The sequence below is a fragment of the Cnephaeus nilssonii genome (genome assembly GCF_951640355.1).
Source record: "Cnephaeus nilssonii genome assembly, chromosome: 9".
In the NCBI taxonomy this organism is placed as follows: Eukaryota; Metazoa; Chordata; class Mammalia; order Chiroptera; family Vespertilionidae; genus Cnephaeus; species Cnephaeus nilssonii.
The window spans coordinates 13,934,554-13,953,157 of record NC_137080.1 but is presented as its reverse complement, the minus strand read 5'-3'; the positions used below and the strand labels follow the sequence as shown (position 1 = coordinate 13,953,157).

Sequence of the window (18,604 nt, the reverse complement as noted above, 5' to 3'; positions counted from 1 at the left end):
GAAGGGATGCTTTCTGTAACAAGGTAGGTAGGAGGTAATTTAAAAAGAGCACACCTATAAGAAGAAATTCTAATCTCCAGAATACACGGCATTGTTTTTATGGCACCAATATGAAAACGTTTAAAGTTGTCAAGGTATGTCAGAAGCTTGCAGACAATCCTACCACTTTCAAACATAGGCAGCAAAGTTGGTGTATAAAATTCTGAAGTAAAACAATGGCAATATAAAACACGTGATTATCTAACAAAAGACTAGGGGGATTTCATATTAAAGCAGAAGCTTTACATAAAGTAAGCATCTGCTATTGTTTACAGAGTAAGAAATACTGTTATGATTATAAAAAGGACCTTTATCTTCTCTATTCTCATTTCTAACATGACTATCCTCTTCAATTTCCACCAAATATTAACCCCCCCCCCCCCGCCCCACTCCAACAGGCTCTAGAACTTCACTGCCCAATACCATAGCCACTAGCCACATGTGGCTATTTAAATAAAATGAAATTAATTCATCTTTTTCAGACTCATTGGTCACATTTCAAGTGCTCAGTAGCCGTCTGCGACTAGTGGCTACCATAGTGTACAGAATAAAACATCACCACCACAGAAAGTTCTACTAGTTCTAGAAGATTCAAAATTTTCTGACTTTTAAACAAATTTTATGCAAAAAAATAATAACTAGTTGTAGAATGAGACTGCATAATTTTCTCATCATTTTTAGTCGTGGAAAGCAGGCGGCCAATTGAGATGAGTGAAACAGCATTTTTAAAACTTATGGAAGTCTTCACATCCTAAGCTTCATGGGGCAGCGTCTGTGAGGTTATTCTAAGAACCGCCACTACTTAGGGTGGTGTCTGCAACTTTTAATTCCTTTTGGGAATTAGAACTTCTCTGATGTGTATGGTGGAGAATGTGGAGAGGTGAGAGGTTTGATTTCCTATTTCACATACTTTTGTAGTTTAAAACTGCATATTTATAATATGTTTAAATGCTTTTATGAACAGTGAAAATCATTAAAGTTGGGAAATGTTTAGGATTTACTATCACTACTTCTCAAAGATGTAGCTTGCACTACCACGTCATACCACCAGAGCCCCATTTTTAATTCCACCTTACTACTCGAACATTCTGTAGTATGAACCACTTGTCCATCCACACAGTGACCCTGCTTGTGTAGGATACACAAACACATTCATTCAAATCTTCAGTTTCTTTATTCCCCATTTTAAATGAAAACACAGTAGGCAGAGAAAACCTGCCTCTCCCATTGGATTCTCAGCCAGCCAATGATACTTGAATTGCTGCCACTATTATGTTAATTGACTAGGAAGCTGTATATTAAATAATTCTTTGAGTTTAGGAAAAATCTCATAACTTTTGTTAATCAAAATAGAAAAAAAAAGCAACTGAAATGGACTAAATTATTTCAAAATTAGTATTTTTATGTTCCAGTAATCTAAGTTAGCTTTGTGCTAATACTTGTATAAACAATTTTAATAAGTTAAAAAACTTTCTGGAAATGTGACTAAAAATGTTAGTATACTTAGTATCAATTGTTCAGAATTATTCCACTTCCTCTAAACAATTTGGTTTTCTTTGGGCATTAAGAATTTTTTTTTAGCATGGATGGACCTGGAGAGTATTATGCTAAGCGAAATAAGCTAGTCAGAGATAAGTATCACATGATCTCACTCATATGTGTAATCTAATGAACACAATAAATCGGTAACAAGATAGATCCAGAGACATAGAAGCATGAAACAGATTGATGAATTTTCAGAGGAAAGGTGGGGGGGTTAGGGGGCAGGTGGGGACCAGGGAACCTATATGCATAGCCCATGGACAGACAATAGAGTGGTGAAGGCCTGGGAGGGTTAGAGGGGGTCAATGGGAAAACAAACAAATAAAAAATGGGACATCAGCAATATTTTCAACAATAAAGATAAATTTTTAAAAAGATTTTTCAAAATCTCATGTTCTGTATGTTAAATAAAATCATAGATATATTTCATTTTTTTGATACAGCAATCTCATCACTTGGACATATTCCAAATTTAACGTCTATACTTTTTTCTTCTCAGTTGAATATCCAAAAATGTTAACACTGTTGCACTACTAGTAAATCCAGCCTATGATAAGTATTGTCCTTTCAAAAATTTCTGAATCTTGTGATCCTTATTTGCCCATATCCTCATAACCAATGGAAATGTCTTTGATGATTGTGGATACAATAAGTTTTAGAAATCACACAGGATGTAGAGGCCATTATTAAACTAAATTAAAACTTTATTGAATAAAGAACACTCTCCAGAACACATGATCCGATGGACTAGGCCTACGTTACATGCAATGAAGTTGAACTTGACAGTAGTTTAACATGGAATGTCAAACAAATTAGTATTTCTCATTGTACAAAACTGTTTTATGTAGATGGCATGCAAGAAGAAAGGTATGACACTCTGCATTTTCACTAATCATCTGTGATGAGTTTCAAAAAGGCATCTGAAGAAACTGGAAGATTTCTTTAACATATATTTTCAAATAAATTAGTTACAGGTGTACTACTGAACTGCCTTCAATCTCTCTTGCATACCAAATAAAATCTTAGTGCAAACATCAAAGTTGCTGGTCACTCCAAAAGACTGTCAAACTCATTAACAGAATACAAGTTCTGAATTAATGTGCATTAAGTAGGACAAAACCAAAAATGCCAGTTACTGCAAAATTCATTTAGGCACACTTAATAGTCCATTCTAAGCATTTCTTCTAAGTCTCTCACATTAATTACTAAAGCCTGTTTACAGTACTAAAATTCTATCATTCAAGCATCAATGATTACATTTCAGAAAAAAAAAATCATTCTTTCAGCAATAGCATTATTGCTATATTCTAAAAAAAAAAAAAAAAAAAAAAAAGGAAAAAAAAAAAGAATCATAGTTAACAAAACTAGTATCCACAATAGGATACACAGGGAAAAACATTTTAGGGAAAAAAGTGTGCTTTACTTGCACAGCAGGAATTATAATGTAAACACCATTATTGGCCCACATCACAAAATCCATGAGAAAGGTTCAAATTTGAACACTGTGGGTACATTATTTTCAATTCTGTTTATGAGTTTATTCTGTATCTGTTTGTACCAATACATGACAAATAAAACACACTCTTTCACACACATACACATACAAGTGATTGTTAAATATTGAGCATGGCTTGCTTCCCTGACTCAACTCAAAAAATGTTAAGTGACATACCAACTGTTTTTAAAAAAATGTTTACAGAAATCATTAAATGAATGTGAATAGTAGTTGAGGAATGATGAAAAAGTGATGGCAATACAATGTGAGTGGATGTAAGAAAGAATGTACATAGAACTTGGCTGAGATTTGCAAATGCATGGGAAGTCTTTTCCTGTGGGCCTTGTCTGAACTTAATACCAATAAAACATAGAGTAACTCAAGTCCACTGACACCTGGAGGGTCAGGCCTAGAAAGCTTACCTTCAAAGTGCAAATTTTAACAATGGAATGTTTTAGCAGGGATAGGACAACCCTGTCTTTTTCTTGGTAAAAAGAGAAATAAGATGTTCAGAAAGTTTTGTTTTTTTTCCTGGACACAGTTATTTCCGCTTCTTGGTAAAACAAAATGTCTTTAGCCAAAATATCACCCACTCTTTCACATACACAGAACTATCCTTAGGGGGATGGGGGAGAGAAAAAGCCCTTACCTATGTATCACCTAATGCAACTTTTATTAGAACTGCAGTCCTCTGAATCAACTACATTAAATACCAACATGTACCTCCCTCACCCCCGCCCTCTCCACCCGCCTCTCCCAAGCACCCCCCAATGAACCCAGGTATCCTAACATCTTTGTGTTTCCTAAGCCTCATGACGAAGGCTGTTGAGTACCACCTTCACTGGAACAAAATGAACACCTAAGGTGCACTTCCTACAGCACCTTTCTCTCCTCCACAACTCGGTGGAAGCTTGCTGCTCGCAAAGCCCGGATCTAGATCTCCAGGTCGTCGGGCCGAGGCCGGCTGCTGGCGCGGCTGCTGGCTCTGCTGGCAGGCCGCTGGTCCACAATGGCCAGGGGTTGTAGTTCGTGTCCGGCAGCGAGCTTTTTGGAATTCTGGTTGTCATCGGGGAAGTCAAAAGGCTGTGCGTGCGAGTTGGAGATGGTGCTCCCGGCCTGCCCCATCCGGTTTTGTTCTGCGCTGTAGTTAGCCCAGTTTTGCTCACTCGCTTGCTTGTTGTAATTGCGGCAGGAAGAATTGTTTCTGTCTCCAGTCACCAGCTTGTAGCCGGGAGGAGACATGGGCGAGAGGGGAGCCGTGGGCGAGGAGCAACCATTGAAGTAAGTGTATTTCGGAGAGCCACACTCCTTGGAGGGGCTTAGAGGGCCGGCGTTGGCGTGGTAAGGGTCGCTCTTCCCCTTCACGCGGTCCTTCACGCCCTTGAAGAAGACGTAGAAGAGCTCGATGATGTTCAAGGCCAGAGACACCAGGGACACTACCAGCATGAAGATGATGAAGATGGTTTTCTCCGTGGGGCGCGAGAGGAAGCAGTCCACCTGATGCGGGCAGGGGTCTCTCTTGCAAGTGTAGACGGCGCTCAAGGTGAACCCGTAGATGTACCACTGGATCAGCAAGAAGGCCACCTCGAAGACGGACTTGAAGAGGATGCTGATGATGTAGGTTCGCAGCAGGCCGCCGCGCATTTTCACCTTGCCGTGCTCTTCGATGCCGTACTTGAACTTCTTGATTTCGATCTGCTTCAGGTTCATCTCCACATTCATCCCCTCGGTCTGGGCCACCTTGAGCTCCTCCTCCCTCTTGTTCAGCTTCTCTTCCTTTCGCATCACGTAGAACACGTGAGCCAGGTACAGGAGGGTGGGGACCGACACGAAGATGATCTGCAGGACCCAGAAGCGCACGTGGGAGATGGGGAAGGACTTGTCATAGCACACGTTCTCACAGCCAGGCTGCTGGGTGTTGCAGCGAAAGGCGGACTGCTCGTCACCCCAGGCCGACTCCACCGCCGTCCCCAGCAGCAGGATTCGGAAGATGAAAAGCACCGACAGCCACACCTTCCCTCCGGCGGTGGAATAGGCTTGGACCTTGTCCAGGAGTTTGCCTAAGGCACTCCAGTCACCCATGTTGCCTGGGCGCCCCCTGAAAGGAAGCAGAAAGACAACGGAATGACCATAGACTGCAGATGATTAGTTTAATACAGTTTCTTTCAGCAAAGTATTGCAAAAGGTCTCAGATCTTTCTAGCAATCTTACAAAAAGAAAACCCACCAAAAGTAAACTCTTCCTGCCCCATTCCCTTGCCCCTGCCCCCACCCCTGTAGAAAGGTGTTATCATTTTCTTGATGCCGTAAGACACAGAAGCAACAGGGCCTCGGTGCCAGTTAAACAGCAATCTTAACCTGTGAAGCTGTCGTAGTTGCTCTGGCTCAACCACCGCCTCTGCACGTGACTTCGGGAGCCATCTGTCTGCTAAGTGCCTCCTATTTTATCCCTCTGATAAAGGGCAGTTCTGGCCTGGTAGGCCTGTATCTGAATGCCTGCCTAAGAGAAATGCTGATGTGTGTTATTCAAATAGCCTGGTATCACCTAGCTGGTGTGGCTCAGTGATTGAGCATTGACCTATGAACCAGGAGGTCACGGTTCGATTCCAGGTCAGGGCATATGCCCGGGTGGCGGGCTCGATCCCCAGTGGGGGGCGTGTAGGAGACAGCCCATCAATGATTCTCTCTCATCACTGATGTTTCTATCTCTCTTTCCCTCTTCTTTCCTCTCTGAAATCAGTATGTATGGCCTGGTATCTAAGAATTGAGGTGAGGACACCCATGAACACACATACACATGCAGATACGGGAAATGTTTCTCTTTGGTGTTTCAAGTGCAATCTGTGCATTCTGTATAATATGGTCATTTATATTTCTGTTTCATCCTAAGCAGTGAATTATGTGGTTCAGAATTCTTTCTTCTGCCCAAATAAAATATGTTGTACTGAAATGCACCATTTTGACACAATGTGTCATTATATGCAGGAACCTACTTTCAAAAACAAAAACTAAATGCCCATTACATTTCAAATGAAAGTTCAATCTGTCTCCTTTCTAATTGTACCCTGGAAAATAAGAGACCACTTTCAAGTTTACCTCTAGCAAAAACAATCGGTTTTCTTTCTTTTTTTTTTTTTTATTGCTCTATACTTACTTCAAGTTTCCTTACTGGGTTTTAGGCCTCTAAGCCTAGAATTTCCCCATTATTGATGAGAAAAAGGCCCAAGTCTGTAGACATGGCAGATATCCCAAAAGTTGTTTATTTCACTTTATATGTCTAATTACCAATAACTCATTTAACTGATGAAAAATTGAGGTCTTAAGGGTACAGGAAATATTTAGCTATCAGTAGAGTCAGAAAAAGAGTTATGATCCCATGTCCAAGGCTTTCCAATGTATCACACTGGTTATAAAATTATAGTAAAGCTGGCTTACGGCTAGAAATGTTCCCATGCTTTGATACATACAGTCTTGGTGAGGGCCAAAAGTTGGGAAGAAATAAGTAACATCACATGTGGCAGGCATAGAGAATATAGTCTAATTTTCGGCAGAGAATAGTAATGGGAGGATTTAGAAAAGGATGAAGTAGTCAAAGATTATTTAATAATTAAAAACAAGTGAAGCAAAGACTTTCCAGGAGCTTAGCAATAAATTTTAAATAGTGTAACTAAAAGCAGGATTATACAGGCTTCTTAGAATTATGCTTTTGAATATAAAGAGTTTTCTCATCTGGTATTGAACTACGAGCCGTTCCTCCTTGGGAGAAGTAAATGAAAGCCAGGGAGTCTTCTTCCCTACTATGCAACATTATGTTCCTGTTAATGTTTGCACTTCCTGGCTATGGAGCCAGAAAAAAAAATGAAATGGAAATCTTTCCTGTAATTTCCTGAATGAAGTGAAGACATGGCTGATCCATAAAGTGAAACTAAGCACCAGCTATCTAAATTAACAGATGATGGGTATCTTCGAGGACAGCCTCGAAACTGGTGCCAAAGAATGCTGGGGTGAGCGTGGGAGGTGACTGGGCAGGTCACAGAAATAATGCTCTCCCAGTGGCCATAAAAAAGGGAGCATCCCTTTTACTTTTAGGAAGGACCATTTTGGATTCTGTGGTCACAAGTTGGACAGTGAAATTGATGTGTGAAAAGAGCAGTCAAACAAGAACAAGGGATGGTAGGGTTGACAAAGAGGGTTAAATCACCCCGGGAAGGCTTGAAGTGTGAGAGAGTAATTTAGCTTTGATGAACAGTTTGAAGGTGAGAGAACGTAAAAGGAAAAAAATAACCTACAATGTAGCAGAAAATACTCCACGGAGAATGAAGAAGAACAGCCCACGAGGGTCAAACAAACAACAGAATTTTTGGAGCTATATCAATAGACAGTTTCTATGTGATGATGTGTAAATTGGCCCTAATTCTGTTTGTAGAGAATTACAGTATTTTGCCAGTGCCATCTGCTTTTGCTCAGATATCCCAATTGTGGTGAGGGGTGGAAGTGGGGAACTACAGAAACAAGTGTAAAATGGTAAATTGTTTGCATACATATCGCATTTACACAAAGTTCATGACAAACTTAACAAATTTAGAAATGTGACCAGGCACATTGAGAAGTAGTCATTTCGGTCAATGTTTGATCATTATTCAAAGTAAAATAGGATTGTATAGATGCTTGTGGCAATAAACTACTATATTTTTTTACAGTCTATTCAAAATAAAACTTGACTTTCGTGTGATTTTGAGATGCCACAGAAATACCCCATCCTCCCATAGTACGTGAATTAGGTCATTGGGCAAATCTCTAGGGGGTAGTCCTTCATTAATACACCAACAACTTAATTGCAAAGTTATCTTTCCTTTAAGCACCCACGCAGTTTTCATTTGCATTAATGAGTTATATACTCTTTCATCTGAATAAGAGTTATTATCCAATTGGACACCTAGTATCCTGTAACACGTAGATGCCTGTCATTACCACTATCATAGAGATCATCCGATTATGTTTAATGTGATGGCTCATGTTAGTGATTCTCAAGGAGAGGTAACAAAAATAGTAGGAACCTTTTTGGTAGCTGCTCACTTTGTTGTGAATCAAAAGTTCTGTCAAAGGGTTGCCTCCCCCCATTAATATTTTCATTTCTTTCAAGTTTTAGTTGAAAAATTAATGTACTTTTATGAGGGCATAATTACGTGTATAGAATCCCTGGCATTGATTTATAGACTGTATGCCTCATTCATATTCACCAAGATACAGGTATATTTCTTGTTTGACAAGTGGGAAAACCTCAGCAGCTAAACCAATACGATGTGTGTTTACGCCTTCACCTCCAGGTTCCAAAGTTGGAACTTCTTATGTAGATGAAGGTCTAGGTCAGTGATGGCGAACCTATGACACGCGTGTCACAGCACTGACACGCGTAGCCATTTCTGATGACACGCGGCCGCATGCCGAGGATGAAACATTTGCTGCTCCTGAGGATGAAACATTTGCGACTAGAGTCTTGGAGTTGGTGCGAACTGCCCAAGGACCCTCTGGTCCCTTTACAGTGTGCTTTTTGTACTACGTTACAATCACTTGGCAGCATTTGTTAAAAGCATATATTCCTGGCGCTCACCAGTCTGAATGAATCTGATTGTTGGGAGGTGCGAGGGACTAGGAAATCAGTTTTTTGTTTCTTTTCTTTAAAAAAAAAATAAATTATTGATTTCAGAGATGAAGGGAGAGATAGAAACATCAATGATGAGAGAATAATTGATTGCCTGCCTCCTGCAGGCCCAACACTGGAGATCGCCCCACACTGGAGATCGAGCCTGCAACCGGGCATGTGCCCTGACCAGGAATAGAACCGTGACCTCCTGATTCATAGGTCGACACTGGCTGGGCTTTCGTTTCTTTTCTTAAAAAAATAAAAAAATAAAAAATAAACACACTAGGTGATTCTGAAGTAAGGTTTGAGGCTAGGAAACATATAATGGTTCAAAATATCCAGGAGAGCAGAGGGATAGAGTGTCTAAAAAGTTGGGGGGTGGGGTAGGGGCACAGCATGAGGAGCAGGGGTTCTCTGGATACCTGGGAACTGAGCTCATGCACCCTTTACTGCCTCCACCTCCACCTCCACATCAGTGTCACCACTGACATCTGCTGCTCCCCAAGAGCACAAGGACTGAATACTTTATTAAAAATGAAATTAAAGCTTCAATTTAAATTACTTTCGACTATCTCGTTTGCCAGACCTTAAGAACAAATCACTGTGCCAAGGCTGCAGTCAAGTCACTTCATCTCACTAATGTCCTAATAATTACTAGAATTAGAAAATATTTTGCTTTTAATTTTAAAGATTTTCCGAAGAAGAGACAACTGTAGTGAATTGAGAGTGGGGACTTAAAAGAAAGGTGAGTAGGATGGCTGAAAACTAACGTGAGACTTGATACCTATCTCACCTTTTTATGATCGAAAATAAACACTTAGGGGAGATGAAGGCCATTAATATTTGAAAGAATAAAATCATGAAATCTAAAAATACATAAGGAAATGTCTATGGAAGTTCCTGGCAAAATCATTCAATGGATTTCTTGGGGGGGATGGCACGTGTGTGTTTTTAATGCACCCCAAACCAAAAAATTTCAAGCCCCAAAGCTAAAATGCAAGCCCTCCCAACGTCTGCAACATTTATAAGAACCCCTGCCCTTTGCAGTAAATGTCTGCGTGGGCTCAGTTTTGACCATTCCTCTACAGTTACAACATCCAGATGTTCGTTTGGTCATATTCATACCCACACATAATCACCATTACCCATTTTCAACCCATCAGCAAATACCACCGATTTATCTTCCCCACCAAAACCCACACCAGGAGTGTCACCACCACGCCTGCTCTTCGCCTGGTCAACTTGCCAACCTGCTCTCCTCAAACAGTCAATCCTGAAAAAATAAACAAAGGAGCGGATCTGCCTCCATCAGCTGGGCCCCATCGGCATGGCTCCCACCCTCACCTGAGGTCTCGGGTCTGGTTACACCTCAGCAGCCATCAATCCAGCCCTGTCACTTCCTAGTCCCCTTGTCCAGCTTTTTTTCTTACCGGCCTTGAGCTCTATTTGACATAGTCTGTATTTACCTGTTCCTTGTTTGCCTCCCTCCATTACAAGGTTTTACTCTCTGCTTTTCTCAACTACAATATGAGCTCCATGAGGGAGTTTGTTTCGTCTAGTATATGCAGTGCTTAAAAGAGTAAGAGTAATAGATAAATAAATATCCATTGAATGAATTAAATGGGGCCTGTATCCAAAAAACAAACAAAAAAACACCCTAACCCCCCAAAAAAAACAGGTCTCACCAGGTTTGTTTGGTTTTTATTTTATTATATCCTTAGGATTTTATTAATTGTACGTGTCCCAAACTTCTGAAGTTTCAAAAAGGGAACTTTCACAGTAAAAAAAAAAAAAAGTATTGTAAGCATCTCATTTTAGGCAGACTATTAAATTTCCAAGTGCCAATTGCTGAAACAGAACTGTCTGTTGAAACAACATGTTTTCAAATGCTTCGTGAGCAGGCCATAGGACTGAGCCAGGGCCCTGTGACCTGGGATGCCTGCAGAATTGCAACGTGTATCCCAGATGTTTATTCAGTTTCGCCGTTGGTTGTTACAGGTTAAGGTCTAAAAATAACAACAAAACCATGCTGTTGTCCCCCACTTCCGTAGTATTCTAAGTCTGGTTGTACCACATGATTTTGTTGTCACTGAGAACTCAACTGCAAGAAGAAATGGCCTGTTTACACTTTATACTTTATTAAAAATGAAATTAAAGCTTCAATTTAAATTACTTTCGACTATCTCGTTTGCCAGACTGTAAGAACAAATCAAGGATGACAAATCTTGGGTGAAGGTTGGGGTTGGAAGAGGAAAGAGGAGCAAGAACTGATGTCCACCCTCGTGAATATAATATCACTACATAGTCTCAGTCTATGCAGGAGGCTGCCTAATTTATCAGATGCCATGGAAAATACTCCGTTTATCAGAAAATACACAACCTTTGCTTCCTTCTATCTGGACAGTGAGCCTAACTTTGTAGTGTATCAAATTCCATGTAGTAGTAAACATTCATTCAATTAAAAATCCTGCCTCTGGCTCCCTGACTCTCCTTAAATTTTCTTTGTTACATTTCCACAGGTATTTGTGCATGGCTTTGAACTGCATAACATTTTTTGTGGGGGGTGAAAAACGTACCAACAAGAGTTTCTTTCCTTGGTCCTCACCCCTCTTCACCACATAGTCAACCTACATGGGCCTCCACAGAACAATGAGATGGGGCTTACGGGGTGAGGAACTCCATCCAAAGGGCGGGTGATGGCTGCCAAACAGGGACAATTCAACCCCCTGAAACAGCTATCACCCAGCTCCCCAATTAACACAAGTTTCTCTCCCACTTCAGGGGTGCTGGACAGGTTAAAGGCCATGTTATTCTATTATAGCGTCAAATTTAAAAACACTTTTTTCTCAGCTCTTGATGTTTTCCCCCCACCCTCACCTCCAAATTTTTACTGAAAAGCATGATTATTTTGTCTTCATATAAACATACCCCACTAAGACCCTTACAGTGTATTAAGACCTGTCTATTTTCTCTAATGAACACTGAATGAGATACCTCATGCACATGAAGCTCTTAAGAATTCAGTAGAGTTAAGCTATTATTCTTTAACAGATCTTTAGATGTAAATACAGCTCATTTGTTTTCTAATTTAGCATCTTTTCTTTAACAAAATACAAAGAAATGATTAACATTTTCCTAATGGTAATCAAGATTAACTAGTTTTCAAGTTGCTCTTGTAATGAGTTTAATATTGCTATTTTAGCAATCCCTTTATGAGACTTTGCTCTTTATCAATTGATAGGGACAAAGGCCATGAAGAGTATCTACCTTCCTTCTGTTTCTTTCTTTCTTTCTTTTTAAAAAATATATTTTTATTGATTTCAGAAAGGAAGGGAGAAGGAAAGATAGAAACATCAATGAGAGAATCATTGATCAGCTGCCTCTTGCACACCCCCTACTGGGGATCAAGCCTGCAACAGGGCCATGTGCCCTTGATAGGAATCGAACCCAGGACCCTTTAGTCCACAGGCCAATATTCTATCCACTGAGCCAAACCGGCTAGGGCCCTTGTGTTTCTATTTGGGGACATCTCCCCCAAAATCATAAAAAAAGCCATATCTTAAAGAATGTATCTGGCCCACAGAAGTTGGTAAAAAGAACACTATTTTTTACATTACTGTAGATATTTAAGTACTCCATAAAACATGTATCTTTTAGAAATTACTTAGAAAGGTAGGGAAATTCCAATTTAGAGTATGGAACTTTTTAAAGCTAACGTCATTTAGCTTAACCTCCCACGGAGGAGAAGCTCTGGAGAATTGTTTTTAACGTGACTTATCTATATTGAATATTGACATAATAACACAAGATAACTGCTGTTCTTTCCAGAGCTGGATTGGTAAGCGTGGACAAGCTTCAACAATCTACTCAAACAGCTGAGAATCTTGAGGGGAAGTCGGAACAACAGGAAAGGTGGAGTAGAAGGTATTAATCACTGGTCCCTTTCCTATTATTTCCTTTCCCCCGGTAACACATGTAACACATAGAAAGTCTCTGAGGCTCACACCTCGGGACACCTCTGGATAACATAAGTGAAACCGAGGGATGATGCACTGTTATCCCGAGCTTTCCATCCTTCTCTATGCAGGAATTGGAACCATTTAAGTAACAAGGCCACTGTCCGGATCTGAAAACACACCCTTTCAGATCCTTGCTGCCGGGTATCTTTGGAACCCGGTTTCCCAGGGAGAGCCAGCAACGTAGGCACCACATGGGGAAGGGCGAGGGGCTGAGTGTGTGGAGGTCTGAGCTGATCAGCTTCGGAAGGCACTGGGAAAACGTGGAGTGTTTACCCAGGGAGGAAAGAAAGCCAGAGCAAAACACGACCGCTGGCTGCCTTTTCCAGGCAAAGGCCAGGTGACAAATGCACCCCGACTTTGGGAACTACAAAGCACCTCATGTTGGGGGAACATGCCTCCGTGGTACAGGACTGAACATGCTCCAGGAGTACAGGATTCCACACACTGCCCGGACAGAAGACACTTCCTGCCATGGGTGTAATTTCCCGGGACTTAGGCCTGCCCAGAGAATTCACCCCTCTCCCCTGAGGTGTTTCCTATCCTCACCGGCTTCTTTCCTTGGGGATGGAGTTAATTTAATGAGATCCCCGCAGGAGGACGGGCTTTGATCTTCAGTAATCCTTATACAAAAGTAAAGATTAGGCTTCTCTAAAAAAAATTTTTTTTTAATCTCATAATCTATTTTTTAAATTGCCAGGGGGGCCACTTTTGGTGGAGTTCAAGTTTGCCCGCTTTTCCAGAAGGTGACATTAAGCATCTTCTCAGGACTAACCTGGTTTGGGAAGCCAAAGAAATGAAAACCCACCTCCAAATGAAGCCCTCAGCCTGTCTGGCCAAGTGTATATATAGCCCCCTCTTCTCTGACTGCCCCAGCGAGCGTGCGCAGGAGGCTGGCGAAGGCGGGTGCAGGGATGACTTGGTCGGAGATGCTCAGTGAACATTTGGAGGGCCGACTAGGAGCACGGGGTGGGCGCTCCGCTGCTCGGAACTCCGGGTTGGCGTTCCCGAATCCGGTACCGATCGGTGTCCGGCCACGTCATTACCTCTTACCTAATTTCATTATCTCCCCCCCCCCCCCCCCGCCCCGCGTCCGGGCCCTACCCGACATTCCTGGGAAGCTTTGAGAACTTCCAGGAGTTACAAGTGCATTTAAGCACGGGGCTTCCCAAGGTGCTCAGATTTCCTGACCGACGCGTAGACGGTAGGAATTCGCAGGAGGGAAACCAAAAACCCACAGCCACGGCGGGTGGGGGACAGAGGTTAGATGGACTCGCTTCATTACGCGGATCACTTGCTCTTCCCTTAGAACTCGGCCCGCAGTTCCATCCCGGACCCCCCCGAACCGCCCCCCCCCCCCCCCGGCTTCCTCTTCGGTGGCGGAACTCGGACCCGCGCGGGGTTTGACGTGTAAGGAAGGATCCGAGGGCGATGGCTCACCCATCCTCTCTCTCCCCGTCCCGGGGCCGCGGGACGTGCCCTGGCCCCCGGCCTCCGCTCGGCTTTCCTTTCTATGGCTTTTCAGCCTTCGCGGTGCAAGTGGCTCCAACTGCGAGGTCACACCGAACCATCTTGGCTTGTGGGGTTCGGACAAAATCCCCCCGCGAGCACGCTAACCCAGCGTGCTGCCCAGAGAGCTTTTAAGAGATGGAACCCCTTTTAATGACAAACCAGCACATTCACCTCCGCCCCCCGCCAGCTCCCACTCCTAAGGGTTGCCCAGCTCGCTGAGGTCGGCTCCAGGTTCGCCCCGGCGGCGGGTGGGGGGTGGGGGTGGGGGGTTAGCTCCCTCTAAGGCGCTGTTTAAGAAAGTTCGATTCATGTTCTTTCTAGGAGCTCTGGTTTTAGGAGACGGTGGTGGGAAAGCACCCTGCCCTCCCCCACCCCCTCCCTGGCTTTGGAAGTAACCACCCACCACCCAGGCAAGGGATTTCATCTCCTGAATTTGCCAACCTGGTTCGGTATCAAAAGTGGCTCTCCTGAGGGTCTCCAAGTTTTCCGCGGTGGCTGGGAAAACAAAGTTAACTGTTGCTTTAAAAACCTCAATATCTCAACACTGACTCTCATACCTTTTTGTTTACCGGGGGAAATCCTGGGAAGGGACCACGTGGAAGTCAAGGAGCCGCAAGGTCCTAACAAAGCGCTTTAAGAAGCTCACTTTGCAAGGCTATAGACCAGCACTCAGGGTTTCCATAGGAAAAAGGCCAGGAGGGCAGGATTCTACGGCGAGCGCGCCGAGCAAAATTTGCACTTTGATTCTTGTGACATTGTCAGTCAAATTCCGCACCCCAGGCCCCCAGCTAATCCCCCCCACCTCCACCCCAGTTACAAAGCAGCTAGACTGTTACAGATTACGGAAAAAGTAAAAGTATATTCTAAAAAATGAAGACCCAGTTATCCAGGAAAGCAGTGCTTTCTTCTAATCAGAAAGATCTGAACCTAATTTTACCTGTTGCATTGTTAATAAAGACTTTTTTTTTTAAAACAGCCCCCCCAAAAATAAACACCCAGCGTTCCTTTTAAACGTTCCAACTCCAGAAACACTTTCAAGTTCATCATTGCAATTACAGTAGCATGGCAAAGGTACATGGATATAAGACACTTAAACACTAGAGAGAAGGGTTTTACTTGTAGAAAAAGAAACGAGTAGGTAGAAATTAAAAATAAAAAAACAAACTTACTCTTTCTCTTAAAAGAAGTGAAGTAGGCACGCCAACTGATTGAACTCCTTAGCGGGTGAAGGAAAAGGGAAAGGCAAGTCCAGGCACCCAGACCTGCCTGGACTTCACGTTTAAAAGTCTGCTGCTGCTTGGTCCTTTCCTCACTCCTTCCCCCTAATGAAAGAAAAGTGCTGGTACCTCGTAAAAGCTTTTTTCCAACTTGGAGCGCAGAGCTTTTAAAAGTTTCAAGCCACTGACTCAACCAGGAGGAGGGGCTAGTGGGCAGGGGCGGGGAAGAGGAAAGGCGGGGAGAAGAGAGGAGAGCAGGCCCGGGAACGTGCGGGGGGGGGGGGGGGGGGGGAGGCGAAGAGGAGTAGCGAGGTGGAGATGATCAAGTTGTAGTTTAAACTTGCTGATGAGAGGTGGTATGAAGGCGTGAGCGACGTGAGTGCTGCTACTTGTTGCTACTCTTTCCAGATAACCATTACTGGTTGTAGTTTGTGCTTGTTTTCCCAACAGTCCAGGGATAATCAAAAGTTGTATATTTTATAATACTACAAACTTTTCTAAAGTCAAAAATATATATATATTAAGTAAACAAAAACAAAGGAAAAGAATATAGCAGGACAGATTTGTTTCACATTGGCCAAGGTGTGCGACGTTAAAGGTAGGTGTGAGTTATTTGATGATCTAAGTCCTTTTATGTTAACTGGGGACAATGAACAAAGGACATGGAGGGGATGGGAGAGAGAAAGGAGAGAGGAATTGGACACAGGTGGTGGTGTTCCCACCCCAGAGCCACCTTCCAGCCCCTGGACTGCAGGGATTTTTTTTTACTCTTTCCTTATGTTTATAACTTTATACATAATAGATTTTGATCTGCTATACCTCCATCGGATCTCCAGGGAACTGGAAGTTTATATCTCAGCCCCACTCAGGCCAATGCACTAGACAGGGAATCTGCTTTGGAGTGAAAGGTCAGGATAGTTCTGATGAAATACTGATGTGATAAGTTGGCATTAAGTGGGTCTCAGAACCATCAAACCTTGAGACCATCTCCTCTAGAGCCTGCTGGAGAGCGCTCCGCCCAGTGACTGGAGCTGAGCAGGTCATCTTTAGCCCCTTTCCACCGTTTCCGCGGCTCTTCCTGGTCAGCACGCTGTGTTGGGGTGTCCTGAGTCATGTGGCCTCTTCCTTAGAGTGGGCAGCCCCTCTGAGGACTCCCCAGACACCACACCCAAGGGCAGTCTTAGGACAACTCCCCATAAACAGGCTTCGGTGATGCTCCCCAGGATGGGCAGGGAAATCTCTGGCTATTATTCTTGGAAAGAAAGCAAATTCACCCAGGCTGACTAGTCCTTATCCTTTTCTCGCTGATACAAATATCAGAAAAAAGGAGCAGGGCAAATATTTTCTGGGAGATACCTTTCTCTAGATATAATTTCACTAAAATGATGAATGAAACACCTTTTGGAATGTTATAGTTTTAATACATGAGTTTGCTCTCTCCTGTGTTGGCTATACTGTTTTCAAGATTATTATTTTTTCTTTAAGTTAGGGAAGAAAAAAAGAAGTAGAAATTGTAACCTGACTTTCGAGTTCGTTTTGGTCTTGTATTTTTATAGTTTACATTCAAATGTTTTGTCCTAACTAAAAATTATTTCATTCGATTCAGAACTCATTCATGAAAATATGATTTATTCTTTTTATGATAAGAAAACTTGCTTCTCCCTTTCTTTTTTTAAAAAGAACTCCATGCTTCATTTAATTTACATAATTACTTGGTTTACTTTTGTAAAATTATTCAAGTGCAAATATTACTGAAGTTATCGATTTTATTAAAAAGGTTTCCTAAAATATGAATTCAGAATTAGTTGCACGAAAGAAAAAGTTGCAATTGACTATTTTATAACAGGGTCATTAAAGCAAAAAATTGTGTTTATTTCCAATTGTGTTTTGTTAGGTCTATAAAAGGACTTTGATATCTAAGGATTTCTTTTTAGTCTATTGCTTGTGTGACAAATTGGAAATAAAACCTAAGAACTTCTTTATACCAAATTAAGTGACTCATGGATATCACCTGAACCATTTCCTCAGCTAAGTCATAGCACGAGCCACTAATTGCATAGTTCTCTTAACATGTACGATGTACTTGCTATATCTTTCATTTCTAAAATGATTTTCCCATGATCTTTCATAAAAGGTGAAGACATTCAAGTGATTTTCTCTCCTTTTGTGAAAATGGCACCAAAATGTGACCCAGTGAATAATAATGCTCAAGAGAAACAGGAATGGCTTTCTTTTACAAATTTGAAATTAAGGAAGAGACATAAGAAAGATTGTGTGGAGGTGGGAGATAGGAAGATGGGGGTTGGATTACAGGATGGCTTCCCTGTTGGAATATTAACAGCACAGTTTTCTCTCGTGGACATTTAGCAGCTTCTCCAAATGCCGAGCAGTAACTCCGATTAGACTTCATACTCTAGCCTCAATGCCATTTCATTACCATCAACGCTGACTTCCCCAAACTGTATCATCTCCGATTGTCAAGCCTGTCTACGCAGAAGAAATGGATGCAGCCTGATTTGCTAGTCAGGCAACACTGCTCAAGGGGGATGAGAGACAGTCACTTATAGTTCGTCATCAGCAGGGTTTCATGATCGTGACCCTGGCCAGGCCTTGGACTCTTATTCATGTTGCTGCGTGCCTTGAGGAATGTGCCTTGTTGGCACAGTGGAGAGTAGGCTCTATTTCAGAATTGTGAAAAATATTTCTTAATCTGGGAACCAACTGATATTTTAATTTTTACCTGTGTTTCCTAATATCAATTTCTGGAATTGTAAGAGATGAATGGATTAATTTTTAAAGACTTTAAATGCCTATCTCACACAAATTCTGGCGAATCACTCTCACTTTGATGAGTAGCATAAATATTCAAAAATATTAGGGGGCTATAGATTGGAGCTTATTAAGGAGAATATTGTAATGACTGTGGATGAAAAAGGGGTGCTGTAATAATTCATAAATTTCTAACTGGGCACTCATATAACTTTAGTAAAAGGTTTATCTTTTCCTTAAGCCTGTCCATTGTTTCTGTGCATCTAGATTATTATACCTCTTTAATCACCCTATCAGACTCTTCCTACTAAGATGTAATTACCCTCAAAAGAGAAAATCACCTTAACTATCCTGTAATCCAACCCCCATCT

At 42.0% G+C, this 18,604-nt stretch overlaps 1 protein-coding gene across 1 annotated transcript; it reads right to left on the bottom strand.

The window, feature by feature from the left end:
• Positions 1 to 2,264: 2,264 nt before the first annotated feature.
• GJA1 (gap junction protein alpha 1) lies at positions 2,265 to 15,616 on the bottom strand. Its single transcript, XM_079781574.1, has 2 exons — positions 15,417 to 15,616; positions 2,265 to 5,174 (listed from the first exon to the last, which is right to left on the bottom strand). Exon 2 carries the CDS (start codon positions 5,156 to 5,158, stop codon positions 4,010 to 4,012), a length of 1,149 nt encoding a protein of 382 aa, XP_079637700.1. The 5' UTR covers positions 5,159 to 5,174; positions 15,417 to 15,616; the 3' UTR covers positions 2,265 to 4,009.
• Positions 15,617 to 18,604: the final 2,988 nt, after the last annotated feature.

Excerpts from the sequence above, each read along its gene's own strand:
- GJA1 (XM_079781574.1), bottom strand. The coding sequence starts at position 5,158 with ATGGGTGACTGGAGTGCCTTAGGCAAACTCCTGGACAAGGTCCAAGCC.